At 39.3% G+C, this 21502-nt stretch overlaps 1 protein-coding gene across 1 annotated transcript; it reads left to right on the top strand.

The window, feature by feature from the left end:
* Positions 1-830: 830 nt before the first annotated feature.
* Positions 831-20327, top strand: LOC139722469 (folliculin-like). Its single transcript, XM_071633761.1, has 10 exons — positions 831-1028; positions 3760-4016; positions 10814-10960; positions 13989-14210; positions 15197-15455; positions 16565-16707; positions 17349-17462; positions 17831-18089; positions 18628-18730; positions 19626-20327. Exons 2-10 carry the CDS (start codon positions 3771-3773, stop codon positions 19804-19806), a joined length of 1674 nt encoding a protein of 557 aa, XP_071489862.1. The 5' UTR covers positions 831-1028; positions 3760-3770; the 3' UTR covers positions 19807-20327.
* The last annotated feature ends 1175 nt before the right edge of the window (positions 20328-21502 follow it).

Below are 21502 nucleotides of genomic sequence, written 5' to 3'. Positions count from 1 at the left end.
ACATCAAACAAACAAAAATAACTGCTTTAAAACTGGCCGCCAGAGATATTTCCACTGGACGAAAAGAAGGAAAATTAACCCAGCTTTTCCCACTCCAGGGTGACTTCATAAAATAGGCACATCAGTGTAAATGAAAACGGACCTTTTGATTGAGATCTTGACTTCCTTATTATTGATTGCATGTAGTGAACGTTTTTAAGCACCATTTTCACTGTCATATTAAAGAGAAAATCCAAAGTTGTGCAGGAGTGGAATGAATAATGGAGTAGAAATTGCTCCTGAGATGTGTCGGAATAAACTATTCCACGCCGTTTCAACGGAGAATGCTCATTACTTGGTTAGTCAACAATTCAATGAGAAATGGAAAAGATTGTCTGACATTCGTGGAGGGCATCGGAGGCTACACTTACAAAGTTGTACAGAGTATCAAAGATATAGACAAAGTTTACCGGCAAAATTCATGACATTGAATGCAGCTATCAGAAGAAGGAAATCTGTCTCAAGAAACTCCTGTGAAAAAAAAAAAAAAAAAAGGAAAGCGAATTCCTCGGCACTTTGCATGCACAATAATCACACGTCCATGTTTATATTGATTTCTTTATAGACAATTCAGCAAGCCCGCGAGATAAACTTGGCAGCGTTCATGAATTGGTGGTTCGTGTATAGCACGCATTTTGTGTATTTATCTATTCATTTATTTATTTGGTACACGTAGATATGTATGGTATTTTTAAAGATACCATAGCAATTTGACAATGTGCGGAAAAATGCTGCTTACGTCAGTTAGAGACGAACAGCCACAGTCATGTGATACAGAATGAGGTCGGTGAGATGCGTTCGCGAAAGACGATGTAAACATCACGGTAGCACTCTCGTCATCTCTCTTCCACAGTTTGCTTTAGTTAACAGCTGCCATTCTAGTACATCTACTGGGGGAGCGAAAAACGTCGTCAGCCTTTCAAGAGAGCAGTAGGCCTACCCGGTCTGGTGGATATTGTTTTCTGCTAGAGGACAAGGCCCGATTGATGGTGAGTATCATCATCACTAATTCATACACTGACTAACGTTAGACTCTGAACCGCTGAACTGCGACCAGGAACCAGCGCCAACGAGGCTCCCACAGTCACTATAACTGTGTGAAGGAGCGCCCTGGGGTTAATAATAATAAAATACTAGCTACTGTAGCTAGCATGCCTATTTCCACAATATTGCAATAACTGTCATGAAGTAACAAGATCTGTATCAGTGCGGGAAACCCGCTCATGAGGACCGCCCCCGCATACGAGGATGGTCCCTCCTCATGAGGACCTCCCCCCGCCTCATGAGGCCCCCCGGGGAACGCCTCATGAGGCCCCCCATTCACTTCTTATTCATCTCACATCTGACGTATAAATTGTCGCAACTTTGCACGGTGATTTTTTGTTACACACACATGTCCACTATCCATGATGAAAAGAAGAAAAAAATCCTGTCTGTTTTTTTTTTTCAAAAATCGAGTTTTAATCAACCGATGCAGAGCGCCCATCAAAACACGGGCGCCAGCGCGTTCGCACAATGCAAGACTGCCGCACCTAGCGGCCTGATCCGACTAAATATTTTTGATGCTTTTTTCTGCGGCTCTCACCTCTCCGCGCACGAATCAGCCTCGTGAAGCTGAAGTCTGACATCTTTTTACACAAATTCGTAACGAGAAAAATTAAATCAGTACTAACCTGATCTTGTCCATATATTCCAAATTACTATTCCACACTGATAGAGTAGGTGGGTAGATGACATACTCCAGTTTGTTAGCAAAATAATCACTTTGTAGGTATGACGAGTTCACTTTCTTCGTCAATTCCGCCCACGATTCCGCCGCCCGCTTACCGTTTGGGCGCTTTCTCTGGAATCATCCCGCGACGCGACGTACGTCGCATCACACCACGCATCCAGCACATACCAGTCTGGTATGTGCTGGATGCGTGATGTGATGCGACGTACGTCGCGTCGCGGGATGATTCCAGAAAAAGCGCCCAAACGGCGGAATCGTGGGCGGAATTGACGAAGAAAGTGAACTCGTCATACCTACAAAGTGATTATTTTGCTAACAAACTGGAGTATGTCATCTACCCACCTACTCTATCAGTGTGGAATAGTAATTTGGAATATATGGACAAGATCAGGTTAGTACTGATTTAATTTTTCTCGTTACGAATTTGTGTAAAAAGATGTCAGACTTCAGCTTCACGAGGCTGATTCGTGCGCGGAGAGGTGAGAGCCGCAGAAAAAAGCATCGAAAATATTTAGTCGGATCAGGCCGCTAGGTGCGGCAGTCTTGCATTGTGCGAACGCGCTGGCGCCCGTGTTTTGATGGGCGCTCTGCATCAGTTGATTAAAACTCGATTTTTGAAGAAAAAAAAAACAGACAGGATTTTTTCTTCTTTTCATCATGGATAGTGGACATGTGTGTGTAACAAAAAATCACCGTGCAAAGTTGCGACAATTTATACGTCAGATGTGAGATGAATAAGAAGTGAATGGGGGGCCTCATGAGGCGTTCCCCGGGGGGCCTCATGAGGCGGGGGGAGGTCCTCATGAGGAGGGACCATCCTCGTACGCGGGGGCGGTCCTCATGAGCGGGTTTCCCGGACTGGTATGGTTTCAACTTTTACAAGTAGGCAAACCTTTATTACTAAGTTAGTATCCGACAGCAACATGTCTGAAAAGTTTATCCGGGGCGAAAACAAACTCGAGCACAGAATTTAAACGTTTACCACAACTTCAAGTCCAGTAAATGCCAAAGCCAAAGGCAAAGCTCTTTTTACCCAGCTTCAACTTCAAGTCTTGCCCAGACTGCAATGCAATAATGGATCGTACAAAATTTAGGCTGTCACTGTCTGATGAGTGATGTTAAAAGCAAAGTTAAAGTTTAAAATCACCAAATGACACCAGGTAGTCATAGGCTACAGGTCTACAGCAGTACATGTCAGGTAGTGAATTCATATACACAGGATTACAGCCCAGCTGGCACATGCCGTCTGGTCGGGTGATGAATTCATGGGAATTAATTTTGATGGTTCTGACATGACCCCTAGCATATCTAGCATGCAATAATACGTCCAATGCCAGCACAATTTGCATACTAAATTGCATTTACTTCTGATGAGGGAGCAAATGTCAGTGGATAGTAATTTGGACCAAATGAAATATTGTAGGAGTCTTATCTATGCATATTTGATCATCTGTCTACAAATCTTTGAGTAGCCATCAGGGGGGTGTTTCATCAACGTTTGTCAGCGCTGACAACTTGAATCACCATAGTAAACTAACGGTCAGTGACCAGAGCATCTTAGCCAATCAAAACCAAGGATTTTGCTGAAATTGTCAGTGCTGACAAACGTTGATGAAATACCCCCCTGATCACAAGGTCGGGGAAATTCAGTTTTTCTTGCTCCTTGTGTTCACCATCACAAATGATGACATTCAAATGAAGAAAGTAGTATGCTATTCCTACTCTTTCTATATAATATTAAAATCGTACAATGTTATAACTTATGATTTGATAACATGATCTATGATTTATGATATAATTGTATAGTCTATATAATAGATATCCACTAATCTCTGATACACATGGTGTTTCATTTTTTTCAGCAGGTGTGATGCTTTCAAAATGGCATGAGATATGAATTATACTTGTTAACATTACCTACAAAATGATCTGCATAACCCATACTGATGCATGATGATTTCTTGTATGTTTCTTGCCCACATCTTCAGCAGGTGGCAGGATGAATGCTTTGATTGCCTTGTGCCACTTCTGTGAGATCCATGGACCGCGTGTCCTGTTTTGCACCCAAGCACACCATGCCATAGACCCTCAGCATGTCCTGGGAGGAAAAGACACTGACCACAAGTCAAGTTTTGGTCATCACTTTCACAAACGACCACGGTCATCGACTAACGAGTCGTTGTCATCCATGAACAGTGATAGGACAACATGCTCCTCCACATCATCATCCACAGAGCTGTGTGAGGTATAACCCAACTGTTCCCCCCCCCCCCTCGTGTGACTTTTTCAGGGTTTTTTCCAATGATTTTTCAGTGTTGAAGATGGTCAAATCAATGTGGAAGAGACGGCTTCAGTATTTTTTTTTTTCTTGACACTTTATGTAAAAATTGAAGCAAAAGCACCAGATTATTGAAAGCTAGAGATATGGGATAAACACACTCGTATCAAAAGTGTGGTAATCATTTTGATGTAAATGATTCAACCATCATGGCATTTCACAAGCATCTATAAATATCGTTATCCCGGTCATGAGATTGTAACACTGCTTCTATTATGGGTTATAGTTTTTATTTGTTTGGTAGAAAGAATATCTAGTTTGATACTTTTCCTTGAAGAAACTTTTTTTCCCTCTCGTGAGACTTGAAACTATATACTTTTGATGTAATGTTTTTACTGTATACATTTGTATGTTGATATTTGTAAAGATCAGCGAAGATGAAAAAAATGTGTATTGACGTGGAATGAAAAATACGAAAACAATTTATAATGTGCTCAAAATATGTTTGTAAATCTGCTAAAAAGACAAGATTTAGATACATCATTTGATTAAAACAACAACAACCCACATTCATACCAACAGTAAACCATAAGTTTTCAGGTTTGATTTCTGTATGTGACATGAACAAACTGCAATTTCGTTTGAGAATATGCAAGTAAATGGCTGTAGTGTTATTACTTTTTTCAGTGATAATAATAATATATCAATTTATAAAGCGCAAAATCTATGGACATGTATTCTTCTGCGCTGAAAAAACTTCTGATGTGCTTGATAATAATGAACAGTTAATAGTCCAGGCTAGGCTCCATAGAAAGTGCACCTAACCTTGTTTTTTGATATATACAATGTTTTTTGATGGTTTCTTGTCAATTCGAGGGTGCTGATTCCAAATCCGATTGATGCCACTCGCGTAACCTTGAGCATTTTCGGCAAAACGCAAAAATCCAAAATGGCCGCCAGATATGCTAATTTGGCCATGATAATCACAGTTATGTCAATTTTATGACAAATTATTCCATCAAAGTTTTTTTTTATTTTTGTTCCTTGAGTAATTCTACTTGCACATGCAAGAAATTTTTCGTTTGAAGAGATATATTTAGTATTTTAAGCTTATTAGGTGATACGCTATCAGCGTATCACCTATTGTGATTGTCAAAATCTCTCTTTGTTTCTTTTTATTCTTCTTTCTTTCTGGACAATTTTGTGTCATCAATATCTCAAGAATGACATTACGGAATAACATGACATTTTCAGGGAACATGTCTCATGACAAAATCTAGCCACAATAAGGTTTTCATGACAGTAACATATCTATGACGTCATCTAGGCGCCATTTTGTGATTTTCGGACCATGTTACATGATCGATCATAACTTCATATCTAAAGGTCATGTCTGTATCATTTTCGGCGGACATTAAGTTCAGGTCACGCTCTATCATACATTTTAATGCTAATTACCTAAGACATTATTACGCGCGCGTACGCGCGCGTCAAACTTTTAAAAGGCTCAAAACAACTTACCAATGGGAAATCTCGAAGTTTCAGACAATTTTAAGCGTTTCGCGCCTTCGCGTCCGTCCGCACATTTTCGCGCGTAGTGCGCGTAAGCAAACTGAAAATGCACATTTTTTGACAGATTTGGATTCCTGATACATTAAGTAACAATATCCATTGATTTCCAATCAATTTCGACCTATAACAAAGGAATGCGCTGGCGTCAAAGTTGAAATTTCGTGTTCGCGTCTATGTGGAAATATAGCGAAAAACATGTCTTTGTTTATTTCGCCATAGCTCTTTAAAACGTCAGGTGACCCTATGTTTTTATTGCATATTACAAAAGCATATGAATTGAAAATAACGTCTCAAGTATCAATATTTCCCTAAATACATTATGACGTCATCATATCATCATCTGAAATCAAAAAAGTGGAATTAATTTTTTTGAGGTACTGTTTCTGACATTCATTTGCTCGTATCTCTGTTGTTTAAGCTCAATATTATCCCAAATTCAGATATGTTGTACTTTGAACATTTGCCTTTTAAGTCCAAGTCATGGTTTTGAAATTTGATGACGTCATCATACCTTAAATTGTGATTAAAGGTAAAGATGCAAAATCGGACAAGTTTACGTGTATTGTCTATGGGAGGTGATTTTTTTTAAAACCATGCATTGACTTGACAACGTTTAAGCACCTTTATCTCAGCTGATTTTGCTTCATTTCCTCTGAAACTTAAGTATGTTGTAGCTGAGACAATAAGCTTCAGTAATCATGCATTTTATTTTTTGAAATCTCATCATCAGGTTGACAATTTTGCAGTTTAAAACTGAAAATGAGAATGGAATGTGGACAAAACGATTCCCGATTCAGCTTTCACATACATAAGTTTACGTTCCTCATATTTTCTCGCCGAGACGTATGGCCGAGTGGTTAAAGGCGACGTCTCAGAGACTTGAGGTTGCGGGTTCGAACCCCACAAGATCACGAAACAAAATACTTAGCTATTTTACTTTTTTTCTTCAATTTTGTATTACATATTCGTCCATGTAGAAATCACGTTCGTATATAAACGCACCTATACACACACACAGACACACAGACACACGCCATATCCCTCTTTTTTGTGTGTTGGAGACCACATTGCTTCGACTGCAGCAACATTTTGCAGGTTGACTTTGTCAAACCGATCATAGTATGTAATGACGACGACTGAGGTGTTGTACTTTGAACATTTGTCTTTCAAGACCATGTCATTGTTTTGTACTTTGATGACGTCATCACACTGAAAATTGTGATTAAAGGCAAGGTATCAAAACCAGCCGATTATAGGCTTTATGTCTACGGCGCGTATTTTTCCCAAGTTGCCAGAAATGGCATAGCGACATCAGTCGTTACAAGGCCGCATTTCCGTCTAGCAATGCAATACATGTTCACGCGGCCACGATTGTTGAGTGGGCATTGACTTTTTCCCCCTGTAATATCCATACATTTCTTTTTTGCCTTACCATTTCCGGGGATGTCCCGTGGCCGATTGGTTAGAGAAACGGTTTTGCATGCACGCTCAATATAACTTCAAGGTGCCTATATCACATTCTTTTCTTTGTCGATCACAGATGACCGACACCTGATGACCCCAAGCGTATCACCTAACTCGTCAGCGTGACGAGTTTCATATCTCGTTTTCAATTCAAAATGGCCGCCACTCCTATACTCATGTACTATATGAATGGCCACAAATATGCATAGAAATAGAAGACGAATTTTCAGTCACATACCTACGCTTTTATCAAGTTTTGCATGTGCAATGCAAATCTGATGAGTGCCACTAGCAAAGCAAGCAAACAAACAAGCAAACAAACAGAAAGTTTATTGTTTTTAGGCTTATTATATTCTTCTTAATACAAAACTTCAAAATGGATGCCACTCATATACCCCTGCACAATATGAACGGCAAAGCGTGTAAAATAAACAAATTTTCTTTTTTTTTCTGTCATTCAGGTACACTGTTTACCAATTTGTGTGCTGATTAAAAATCAGAAGGTTGTTACTAACAAAGGCTGTTTTATTTTTTGATGCAAACATCCAAATTTGCTACCTCTATCTGAATTTTTCCGTAGGTATTTGGAAAAATCCATCAAAACTTGATTTGACGCCAACATCAAGATCGTTTATCAGGAATTATTAGATATGAACATTTGATACTTACTTGCCTTGAGATGTTCAACATCAAAATATTCATTCTGATTTACTGAATTAAAAGGCTGAATCCTAGATGATGACACAAATGAAATTTCCAATTAATAGCTGTCCTGTTCTACATTATCTAAAAGCGATATTATACAAACTTTTCAGTCCCCTCATCCGAGAAAGAACATGAGGCAGGGGAAAGTGGAAAAGGGACCACCTCACTTCCTGTTGTCAAATCTCTGAAATGAAAACAATGCCCCACAGTTTTTAATGTTAACCCATATGAATTATATATGGTAGATGAATTTTACCACCGTTTTTTTTTTCGGAGTGAATGTGTTTGAGTATAGGCCTATGATTTCGAGGGAGACTCTGAGATCTGTACAGTGTTGGCTCATTCTGAAAGCAGTGTTATAACAACTTCACACTGCTTGTCTTTAATCTTCAGCATTTGCAGATTCAGGATTGCTCTCGGTAACCAGACCAGCTGTGTTAGGACTCTGAATGATGGCCTCCTTAATGGTGGCTGTAAACTAACTCCACTAGAGGTCTTTTTAACATAATATTTGGTGACATTACATTCACTTCACGTAGGAAGTTTGCAGATGATCTTGCCTTTACGTCTCATAGAAAGTCCTTGGATGACATGAGCCGAGTACTGACCCATCTCAAGACAATAGTGGAGTACTTCATCTTCTGGATACTTTGCCCCAACTTTAGATACTTTAATACTTTAGATTATCATCAGACCCATGCCTTCCATCTCAGTAACCATCTTGCCAACGCTATGTTCAAGGTAGCCCTCTGTGGCAAGCCTTCCAAGCATTGGCTAAGGAAGTCCACCCTCCTTCACTGGCACTCGATCACTCTCCCTCACACTGGAAGGAAAGGATGGCAAGTGTCACCAGTGCCGTCAACGCATACCCTGACCTTCCAAACACGATAGCATGGGGGGGGGGGGGGGGGTATTTCATGAAGCGTTTTGTCTGACAAATTTGCTCTCAGCCAATCAGATGCAAGGATTTAATAGCTTATAACAGTTTGTCAAAGAGAAAAGATCTGCCAAAACACTTCATGAAATGCCCCCTTGAACAACCTGCCATCAATGCGCCTAAAATCCCACAAGCCTAGATTTCCCTACTGTAACTTTAAAGCTTTGACCCCAAAACAGGTTGGGGCATATGCTGGTCTGATGTCATCTCTGATACCACCCAAGTTACCTACAACACTGTCTCTGGCCTGGCAACAAAGCCACAGGGCTTCAACGGGTGGTGATCAAGCAAGTCTTCATGTCTTCATCCTGTTTCTGTGGCAAATAATCGCCCTCTGACCCCTGAGGAAGTGCTGAACATCACCAGATGTGGTTGCAATTAAAACAATTGCAGGACTGATATGCATCTTTAGCCTGAGAATTCTGCAAATTTGGGGCTGATGTCGCCTGCTGCTAAACATACAATTAAAGGGTTCTTTAAAGACAATAACAATGACAGTTTTGGTTTTAAGACAAGACTGAATGAGATCATGATGTCAAAGTGTATATTATCAACACCTTGGAACTGTGAGAGAACTGAAAGAGGCACCTCACATTGCTTCTTGGTTGATGTTTAATGAACAGTTTGTACGGTATTGCATTAGCAGGGGCGGATCCAGGGAGGACCGCAACTGGCGCACGCCCCCCCCCCCCCTTATTTTTTGTTGAAACACAAGAAATAAAAAGAAAAAATGGAGGAGGGGTGCGTGCGCTCTCCCCCTTTAATTTTGTAAACGCGCCCCCTCTTTACGGAATTCCTGGATCCGTTCCTGCATTAGGACAGTTTCATTTATGCCTTCAACAGTTTTTGTTGTTGTTTTAATTCAAGAAGAAAATCAGGTTTGCTCGATGATATCAAGGCGGCACTTATAAATTAAATCATATCAAAGTAATGGAGGTTATGATCCATTTCGAACTCGCCTCAGGACTCCTCCCTCCTCCCCCCCCCCCCCCCCCTCAACTCCTTGCTGGAAAAAAAAATCTACAATGTAAAGGGTTTTTAGTTGTGTCATTAATGTCCGATGTGTTTTTGTCTGCAACCATGTATCTCTGCACTTACTGTATAGGATGTACTTTGTTAGTATTTTTTTTAGGGGAATGCATAATACAAGCTTTGCTTTATAGCTTCCCCTCCATTTTCAACATTATTTGATAAATACCATGTATCTAGGCTCCTTAATATATTGTGTTAGTATTACATTTTTATATTCAACCGGCATGTAAAATATGGTGGTATATTGATTCCTTGCGAGACGTTTAGTGAACTCAGTATATTGTTGAGACTTTTTTGAGACAAAGTGAAATATATAAGAAATTGTGTTCAACATCGTAAGGTTTATGAATATTAAATGCTCATATATGGAGAGGCCCCCTACATATTGTAAGTGACACCCAACATATTGCACGTGCAACACTTTATGATAGCGTATGTACAGGAAATACAGTAAATTTGTTCTATATTTCCATGCATATGTTTTGCCATTCATACAGTACATAAGCATAAGAATGGCGGCCATTTTGAATAAAAAAATTAGCTCTAAATGCTTAATGAACCTATATGAAATGAAAATTCGCTTGCAAATGCAGATGGAGGAACTCTAGGAACAGAAATGTACGAAGTTTGGTGGAATCATTGGTCATATAATGCACATTACTGTGTTTATCACGGCCGAATTAGCATATCTGGCGGCCATTTTGGATTTTTGCATTTTGCCGAAAATGCTCAAGGTTACGCGAGTGGCATCAATCGGATTTGGAATCAGCACCCTCGAATTGACAAGAAACCATCAAAAAACATTGTATACATTTGTATATCAAAAAACAAGGTTGGGTGCCTTCTAGCCTGGACTATAAATGAAAAGATGTGTTTTGAGTCGTGATTTAAAGACTGATACAGTAATCTATTGCTATATATACTAAAATGATTTTTTTCGTGTTAAATTTTTGTTCAAAAGCTCAAAATATAAGACATAGAAATCTGTGACATAAGAGTACAGTCTAGATAGAGTTCATTTGGTCATGCTGTGTTGCTCACTTGAACATTTCAGGCTTGTCGCTCCATCCAGCCTGACCAGCCAGGGTTTATCAGCAATGACAACGAAGCAAAGATTTCCTACATTAGCTCACAGAATCCGGAACACCCTGAACTCTTTACCATTCTCAGACAAGCCTGCATCAGGAGCCTTAGCTGTGAGGTAAGTAACGAGGTGAAAGGAATAACGTCATGGAGATAAAAAGAGTTCTGGATAGAAGGAAAAGAAGAGTATATAGGTGTGAGGCTGATGTACACTGCCCCCAAGTAATATGATGATTACAATCGCATTACCTGATGTCATCTTCATTTGCATTGAGAGTGCTTGTGAATCTGCAGGAGAGAGTAGAATGGTAGAGAGGTGTAGCAAACTCTTATTATGAACTGAGGTAATTTTTATGTGAATGTTTATAGTCAACTCCTTTGTCTGATGACTCGCACGTACACACAAGCATTTTTTTTTATTTTTGGTTGATAAGATCATAAGGTTATAAGGTTATCAAGACTGCCCCACAGTACAACAATCAGCAACAGTTTTTCCTCCATATTTTTCTTTACTGTAGTAGTTATTCTGTCATGATTTTGATATCAACTGCAGTAACTCCAATAGGATATTTAGAATGTCCGTATGTGATGGTGATGGCAGTGATAAGATTGTACTCTGTTAATGGATGCCACATACAAATTATAACTAATTGTAGTAGGTGACCACATTGAAATTAACAAGAAACTAGAGATTGTAATTTGTCATCACTGACAAATTAAGGTGATCCGATTTTTTTTAATCAATGATTCGAGTCCGATAGTGCAAAGTCTCAGCTACAACATATTAAAATCTGAGAGAAATTCACCGAAGATAGTGCTCGATAAAGAGAGTCATGTCAATTTTCACATCTAAAAAATTCCCTCCCATAGAGATAACACGTCATAGCGAAGATAGAAAAAGAAGTACATATGACCTTTGACCCCACTTTGCACACCCAAGATGGCATTTGAGCAAAAAGTGGTTAGTTTATAAAATGATCCCTGTAACATGGTCTTTACGTGTGCAGAATATGGGAAAGATAGGACATGTATTCACCAAGACACAGGATGAAACATCTATGACCTTTGACCCTAATTTACATACCCAAGATGGCATCTGATCAAGTAGTTGTTATTTTATGAAATAATGTTTGTGACATGAACTAAACATGTGCAAAATATGGTGGTGATAGGGTATGTTTTTCTTGAGTTATTGCACATAAAGTTGCAAAAAGAAAAATATTTCAATACATCGTTGATGAGCTTTAATTTCAACCAAGTATTTTGACGTGATACCAACATCGTGTGAAAAAAAACAAAGGGCACTTATATGATAGCACAAAGTCTCAGCTACAACATATTAAAATCTAGGAGAAATTCACAGAAGCATAAGTGAGCTAGTGCTTGATAAATATAGTCATGTCAATTTTCACATCTAGAAAAACTCCCTCCCATAGACATAACACGTAATAGCGAAGATTGAGAAAGAAGTACATATGACCATTGACCCCACTTTGCACACCCAAGATGGCATCTGAGCAATTAGTGGTTATTTTGCGAAATGATCCTTGTAACATGGTCTTTACGTGTGCAAAATATGAGAAAGATAGGACATATATTTACCAAGATACAGGATGAAACATTTATGACCTTTGACCCTAATTTACATACCCAAGATGGCGTCTGATCAAGTAGTTGTTAATTGTGAAATAATGTTTGTGACATGAACTAAACATATGCAAAATATGGTGGTGATAGGGTATGTTTTTCTTGAGTTATTGCACAGAAAGTTGCAGAAAGAAAGAAATATTTCAATACATCGAAGATAAGCTTTAATTTCAACCAAGTTTTTTCACGTGATCCCGACAACGTATGAAAAAATGAAGGGCACACTTACAATAGCCCAAAGTCTTAGCTACAACATATTAAAATCTGGGAGAAATTCACCGAAGCATAAGTGAGCTAATGCTCGATAAAGACAGTCATGTCAATTTTCATTTCCAGAAAAACTGCACTCCCATAGAGATTACATGTAAACTGGTCAAATTTGACAAGATGACTTTTAATCCATTTTTACGAGGTGATAACGTCATCCAATCAAAATTTTGTAGGAATACTTTTGAAAGAACATTAAATAAGCTACAACATACTGAAATCTCGGTGAAAATTGGCAAAGGATAAGTGAGATACTCTCGAATATTTTTAATCATTTTTTCAGCATCGCCAGCCCATGAAATGACATGTACAATGTACAACTCATCAGCTTTCAGAATATGTAAAGGAAATGGGGGGTCACCGTCCATCCTGACGAGTAAAATCGGATTTAAAATTGGGTTTTTTTTGGCATAGTTGCACTGTGTATCGCCATTGACGCGCACGCGGAATTTCAACTTTGATGGGCCCGTATGACATCATATTGAGTCAGATTGACTTGAAACTTGGTAGAAATATTCCTTGACATTTCAGACATCAGATCACAGTGAAAAAAACGGGAAATTTCTATTGCATATGAGCTGTGCGTGCGTATATAGGCGCGCGCGTACGCGTCCGTCCGATTTTTTCAATTTTTCAAAAAATGCTTCAAATGGTCTGAAACGTGCGCAAAAAAATTTTGAGCCCGATTGGAGCATACAAATATTTCAACATGCACGTACGCGCACGTTTTAAGAGAAAATATGATTTTTGAGAATATGAGTAAAATTTGCTTGACTTGAAATATATGTGACGTAAATTTCATTGAAAAATTCCATTCCATTAATGAAATATGATTGAGAATGTGTTTTCATATAATGACGTCATAGTGACGTCACGGTCGAGTGATCACAATGATTTTACTTGATCTGTCGTCTTTGGGACACGATACATACATGGTATAAGTTTGAACTTGATAGGCGTAGCACTTTCTGAGCTAACCTCTGCACAATTTTTGAGGAGAAATAAAGAAAGAAACAAAGAAAGAAGATTAAAGAATCAGTACAGATACAGAAGGTGATCCGAGAGGATACTCGGATCACCTCACAAGTTTATTCTTGAGTGTTATTTGTGCTACATTGATAGAGTGGAGTCACATCTAAACAAAAAGAAACTTTATGCAGGACTGCATGGTAGTTTTGATTGACTATGACTAAATATAAGTTGATAAGAGGAAGTCTCTTCTTTTATTTCAGATATGCCAAGGAAAGGAGGGACCAATCTTCTTTGGGGATGAAGACCATGGGTACACTCTCAGCTACATGTTTGTCATCAAAGATACGCAAGCAAGAGGCTTGCAGCGAGGCTACAGCATCATTGTGGTTATGATGGACAAGATCTATCTACTGAACTCTTGGCCTTTCCTTGTCAAACACATGAAGGCTCTCATTGATGAGCTGAAGATGAAAGCAAATAAGGTATCAATCCTCCATGCAGTCAGACTATATTAGTTCTTGTTGCACTGATGGCTTCCTTGCAATTATAGCATTCAGTGTTTGGGGTGTTCTTGTGGCAGGTTTGTGGAGTTCCACATTTGAAACAAACATACAATGTACTTGCCAACTTAGTTTGCTGTTCCTCGAAAGACTCTTTTACAGTTATTTACACGATAGTTAAAATGGACTCTTGTGTTAGTGAAGTACCATATTTTTCTCTTCCATGTTTGCTAGGTTGATCTGCAATATTTTTCTTTTTTCTGATAAATTATGTATAGCAACGCTGCATACTGGCACTGGTCCGATGGTCCTGGACCTGGAGAAATCACTGTTACACCAGTAACTTTTTTCAGAAATAGACCCGTAAAAAAATGGAAAAACTCAGTACACCTACTGGTCCAACAGACAGGTCGGACCAGTGGAAAAAATGAGTTTGTGTGCAGCCGTGTATATAGACCTTTGACCCAGCTCTTGTCTGGTTAATTTTGCATTTTCAGGCCATTCAGATTTGGAACATTTGATATAATGTTTAGTTGCGTCATGCTTACGCTGTTCCCATGCCCTTTCGTCCTAGTTTCATTTCCTCTAATATCTCAAGGGTTTTTTTCGTAATCGTTCGCTGAACCTAACATGTAAAAAAATCACACAGATTATTTTTAGTCTTGTATAGTAAAGATCATCATGGCACCAAAAATTATATTTCTCCCACTGGCCAGAATGTGTATTGAGACAAGGGCCCAGTGATTTATACTTTGATTCAGTTACATTGTAACGTTGTAAGGCAGCTACATGTGTATCAGGAACAAAGCAGTATAAACAGCAGAATGTGTTTGTGGATCATGTTGATATAAGACAGCATATAAAACCTTCACATAGACTTAATGAGCATAATAGACTGCTTGACTGCAATGTTTGCATATCACTCTGCAGCACATCAAACTCTTACTGAGCCAGTTACTTTTCCACAGGTCTATGAGCAGGAGCAAGCGCAGAAGAACCAGCGGGCTGTGCGCCTGAACCGAGAGTTCCTCTCCCCCGGCGATTTCTGCCGGGGTGGGGTCAACAAGCCGTTCCGCGCCCTCGTGGTGCTGACCGGAGAGCCCAACCTCTTCCGCTTCCTTCACATGAGGTTTTCTTGGATCCTGAAGGCCGGAGGGAGCAGGATGACTGAGAAGGTCTTGGAGGGACCTCCCCAGGAGGAGGCTGTGGACTTAGATGACCAGGAAGGTAAGCGGTTTCCATGGCAACCTAATGATGAAGGAGCCATGAAAGGGTAATTTACCCCAAATGCTATGCAGAAATATCAGCAGAAACATGAGTGAAGAGCAATCCATTCAAAAGTTATAAATTCTTCTAAGTGTGAAATCACTAGTCATAACAGTCACTTGCCACAGTAAGGGAGTGGATGCAAATACATTATAAAGAGACAGTTAGCAGAATTTATGCTTTTATAAAAACACATTCCTTTGACTTTTTACTGACATTCCTCTTGCACTGAAGGAGGTACTGCATACGCCATATGTTTAGAGAGTCTAAATTTTTTTTTGTCAATCAGGACTTCCCGACGATTTTACTTGTGGTTAAATTCGCAATCAGGGAGTACAGTACTGAATGGAGAAATGTATGTGTGCATTTCACATTCATGTCTGGATCAGAGTCAACATTTTTGCAGGTCTTTGAATTTGCGAATATCTCCTGACTCATGAAATTCATGAAAATAGAAACATTGGGAAATACACTGTATTTGGCATGTACAGTAAGTCATGAGCTCTCTCATTATGCTAGTAAAGTGACGAGGTGTGGAATTCCCTCCATATTCCCTTTAGGCTCTACAATCGTACAGCTACTGTGACATCTCAACCCTTGTCGCCATCTTATGCAGTGATGGTGAACCAAAACTATAAATATTCATAACTTTTTAATGAATCATCTGACTTTCATCAAGCTTTACTAGTGTGTTCAATAATATTGCTGCATTCTCTGCACCCACATATATGGGGTGAATTTCTCCTTTAAAATCAAGTCGCCCCAAACATGAATGTGCATTTTGTCAAGTCTTTGGTTAATTCCATGTACTACCCTAGTCTAAATAGAAACTCATTGACAATTTTTGATGTCTTAATATTTAGTCAAATTTGTATGTGAAGAAAGGGTGAAAGAATTTCACACACACACAAAAAAAGAGTGAATATCAGATTTCTTTGGACACTGTTCATTTTTTGCATTACTTATCCATGGCACTGTAATCAATCAATTTATGGCAAGTTCTCTGTTATTTTGGTGATAATATCAAAGTGTCTTGAAATGATTTGTATGTTGTTGCATTGTTTCCATAGTAACTGAGGAAGGTTTCATCAAGATCTCGGCCAAGCCGCTGCAGTCTCCTTCAGAGGACCCTGGGGAACAGGACCAGCAGTCTGAGGAGGAGGTGGAGGGGGATCAAGGACCGGTCTTCACTTCACTCCAACACTTTAGAATGGTCTGTAGCCTTCCCTCAAGGTGTAGCGTTCTGTATTTCTTCTCTCCAACACTTCAGAATGGTCTGTAGCTTTCCTTCAAGGCATATAGAGTTCCTGTATGTCAAGCATGCAGCCTTTGCAGTGTAAAATGGGATGTATGGAAATAATGAACACAGATAACCAAGGGCAAAATATCATTTTTTGTTTTCTGTATAGATCTTTGAGAACAAAAAGATATGTTACTACTTTGCACATTATAATAATGTAATTATTTTTTTTCTTCTCTTTTTGTATTCAGGTTTTTAGTGTTTTGTATTTGGAGAATATACAACATTCAAATTTTGAAGGAGGTGTATGCCTCCAAGACTTTGATCTGTGAAAGGATGATAACTAGATATTGTGAAAGTTGTTATGTCTTTGATTCATGATGAAAATAAGGCTTACTTTTTGGTGATACTTAAACAGCACTGACTTCATTCAGTTTTGATATCACTTCATGTTAAGTTTAATGTTTGCATTCATTTTTTTCTTTCGATTCTGTTTCTTTGCAATTTATGTAGTGATTCTTTCAATGCCTGTGTAAAAGGAATTGTGTATTTGCCGAAAAATTATGTGTCAATAAAACCTCAAGTGACGTGATTGCTTTCTTCTATTCTTTCAGGTCCTTGGGAGTCTAAGTTTCCACGACGTCGCCTACAACATCTTGACTGGCAATCAGCTGATCGTCAGATGTGACTACAAAAACACTTTGAAGTCACTTTTTAAAGTACTCAAGGTGAGGGGTGCCACTGTTTAAAGGGGAGAGCACAGTGATAAGTTAATTTTGGTTACATTTTAGGCTGAAAATATACCCTTGATGTGTCAGATTGGTCAAGTGCCAAAGATAATTCTTATCAAAGAGCATCACTGAATTATGCTTTCTTACAATTGCTAGTTAGAGATGCAAGAGGTATACACGTGAGAAGCACACAATAAATCATCAGTGAAAATGCTGATGAATTTAATGGCAGTTACAAGGATGGGTTCACTGAATAGTAACAAGAAATTTTCAGGGTACCATTTTTCCCCCACAGGTTTTCAAAGATACATGCTTTGTTACATGCAACTGTAATGTTCATGTCTTTTTGCTGTGTATTACCTCAGGCCATCCTCCCTGCGGGCTGCTGTCGAACCATCAGTCATAGCGCCACCTACGAACCCTCATGGAAGTGTAACTTTCTCGGTTTGAGCTGCGACACCGAGCTCCCTGATCACGTCGTCTCCACAGAGATCTACCTCCTACTTGACATAGTCAGTCCAGACAAAGTGCGGCAGGACTCAAGCAAGGTGGTGTCTAAGGCAGCCGGCTCCTTCACTAGCTTCGGCATTTCAATCACCAGCAGCTCAGCGGTGCCTGACAAAGGTTTGATGGCAAGGCCTACTCCTTTTACAGAACATTTTAACTTCTTCTAAATATCACTCATACAGTAGATGATGTTCTGTCATAGGAATAGATGCAACTGTCCAATAATTTGGCCACTGAGAAGTGAAGGTCCTTGTTCTAGAGTATCTTTTTTGCTATTTTTTTATGCGTCATCATGACCATCAAAATATTGGTAGATATTTGATGAGATTTACGAGACAGCTATTCTTTATATATTGTCAAAGAGCATGTAGTTCTAAGGGGTATCAAAAGTTTATTCGATGAAAATCGGTTTTGAAATGGCTGAGATTCCGCTAAAAAATGCAAAGTTGCTACAAAGATTGATTCATTCTCTCTACAGTGGTAAAGTCTTAAAAAATATACTCTGACGTTAAAGCAAGTGTGGAAGTGCTTTGGCCCTAGATCTGATACAAAACTGTACTGGAATTTTGAACGCTGAATGTTTACACTTGTATATTAACTTGGAGTGTTGCAACATTTACCTCCCTGTTCTTTCTGGTTTGATTTGATTCCTCAGTGCCAACCATCCTTTCTCGGATAGAAACAACTCTCGACAACCGAGACCTGACACCTGAAATCGTTGACACCGTCCTTGTGGCGCTCAAAGAGGAATGGATGAAGTGAGTACTGTAGAACCAGAAATTTTGCTTCAAACTTTCAAGCCAAGATTCACAAGAATAAGATGCACATGATAGTTTCTGTCTACACAAAGCATTGAATGCCAGTACAATGCTGTACACCGCATAAGTACTGTACTGATATGCGTACAATATAGGCCTATAGTTCGCTTGATTTCTTTTTTTTTTTTAATATGCATGTTTGGTCGTGCACATTCAAGTTTGTTTTGTGTTTTGCTGTATACACCATATGTTTCGCGTGTCTAAATTTTTGTGAATCGGGAATTCCCGATGATTTCGCGAGTGGTTAAATTCGCAGTCACGGAATCCTGTACTGAACGGAGAAATGTACATGCGTACATCACGTCCACATTGACAATACATCACATCCACAATAGCACCTAACTCACGAAATATTCAGCGTATACAGTATATTGATTAGTTGTGTGTGTTCAACAAATCTTGTGTAATTAGTACCTGTAGGACACTCACAAGTAATGTTTTTGTGGTTGGCAATTTCTGAAAGTTTCATGCCGTAAATGTTTCTGGTTTCAAAATATTTTTGTGAGAAGATTTGTGAACAATGGAAATTACTCTGATACCAGTTTAATACAAAAGTTGGGGAGGTGGCTGGTCCATGTGTGGATACTTGTATGTAACAAGTTTCAGTTTCAGAGATCAGCATTAGAAATGCATGAAATGTGTAAGACTTTGCAACACGCAACAGAACATGCTCATTGTTTGTGCATGGATGCTTGTGAAGTAATCTGTGATTGCCTATTTTGACAGCATGTAGGAATTCAGAAAGACTGGATGGTCTTTAGAGACAAGAGATGAATGATTTTGTCCGTTTGCTAATCTGTTTGTATGTTTTGAAATATTTTCTTTGTCACTTTAGTAAAGTCAAGCTGCTTTTCAAGTTCACCCGAGCTGGCTCCCACTCGGAAGAAGACGTGGAGAAGCTGCTCAAGATTCTCCAGGCTAAGGAGGAGGACAAGCCACTCCTAAAGTTCTGGGTGACTGGACTTAGCCCTCAGTATCGCTCTCACCTCCTTACCACCACCCTGGGAGCCACATGATCTGCTGCTATTGACTCACGGATGCAGCCGGACTTTGACTTGAGATGATTATGTGTCACACACTGAACCTCTTTAAACCTGTTGAAGACTAGTTCCAAGCATGCTCGGGCAGGTATCTATGGGAAATGTGTGTTGTAGTAAATCAGCTCGTCCTCAATGGGTTAAGTTTTTCGAGGACTGTTAAGGTCTGTCAAGTTTTGTACAACCAGATTCGTCACACAGCATCTACCACCAAAGACCCACCCTTATGGACAACATTAAAGAATGGACATGACTTGACAGCCCCACTTTGATGTGCAGAGCGGAGGACGAGCCATTTGGCGACAATTGATCTCCACAGCTTCTCACGTCTCCTCTATCACTTGAGGGTCGTGAGATGGATGACGATGATGACGACAATGATGATGATGATGATGTGATGATGGTGATGATGGTGATGATGATGATGATGATGATGATGATGATGATGATGATGATGATGGTGGTGGTGGTGATGGTGATGATGGTGATGATGGCCAATGAAAACCAAGGTCATTGGTCTGGTGAACCCTGCTAGCCAATCAGTGTATTGATCCTGTGTTGTGTGGCAACCATCTCACATGTAGCCTGTGTTAAATCTTGACTCAGGGTATCAGTCTGGGTGCCACAACCCACATGCCTGCCTGCTGAGGGCAACCAAAAAATCATGTTGTTCAAATGAAATGAATAGGTGCTTTTCTGTCTATTGTAGGACACTCGCTTTACAGACACTTCAACCCCAACCAGCCAAACAGGAAATTACCCCGCCTTAACCCCCAAGAAAACTGGAAACTCTGATTGTGCAAACATAAACACAACATTCTATGTGTGTAGTGCACATCATGACATCTTTCGCAGCAAGTGTTTATTGCCCAGTAAGTTCTAGAGGTGTTGATGCTCTGTGGTGCTACATTATCTTAGCCTCATATTTCAACATATATAACAAAATGGAAGTTTGTTGGGGAGAAGTAAATTCTAAGCAGGAGAAAATACATCTTAAAGGACAAGTTCACCTTCATAAACATAAGGATTGAGAGAATGTAGCAATATAGTAGAACACATCCTTGAAAGTTTGAGGAAAATCAGACAATCCGTTCAAAAGTTATGAATTTTTGACGTTTTTGTGCAGTAACCGCTGGATGACAAGACTACTCCAGTGTATGAATAACTGATGTCACATGCGTACATCGTAATTTCACTAAATCCATCTTTTGAAAAAAGTACACATTCCCCTGACTCGTTACCGACAAATGTTATGGGTAATATTATTCCCCCTGCCTTTAAAAGAGGCAAGTCAAGAGCTCTTTTATTATACTGAAAATATGTTGAATTTTCCATATACTGTTGTACGCATATGACTCACAAGCTGTAGTAGTCTCTCACTCTAAAAATTCATAACTTTTACCGATTGTCCAACCTCAAACTTTCACTGATGTGTACTATTGCCATTTTCTCTCCTTATGGGGTAACTTGTCCGGATACGAGGGAGACACACAACTACTGTACAGCAGAAGAAAGTCTGAGCATTTGCAAAAAATAGCCTCAAAGCATGAGAGTTGGAGTCTCTGTGCCTACATGTATATGCCTATATAGGCCTATTTGGGCAAAGGGCAGGTATGTTTGGTGTCTGTTTTTGCTTTGCTTGTGTGTCTTTGTGTTTGTTTGTTTGTTTGTTTGT

This window comes from Diadema antillarum, unplaced genomic scaffold (genome assembly GCF_040938485.1).
Source record: "Diadema antillarum isolate AM-2024a unplaced genomic scaffold, OU_Dant_1.0 scf00000166, whole genome shotgun sequence".
NCBI classification, from domain to species: domain Eukaryota; kingdom Metazoa; phylum Echinodermata; class Echinoidea; order Diadematoida; family Diadematidae; genus Diadema; species Diadema antillarum.
This window is presented reverse-complemented; position numbering and strand designations above follow the sequence as displayed.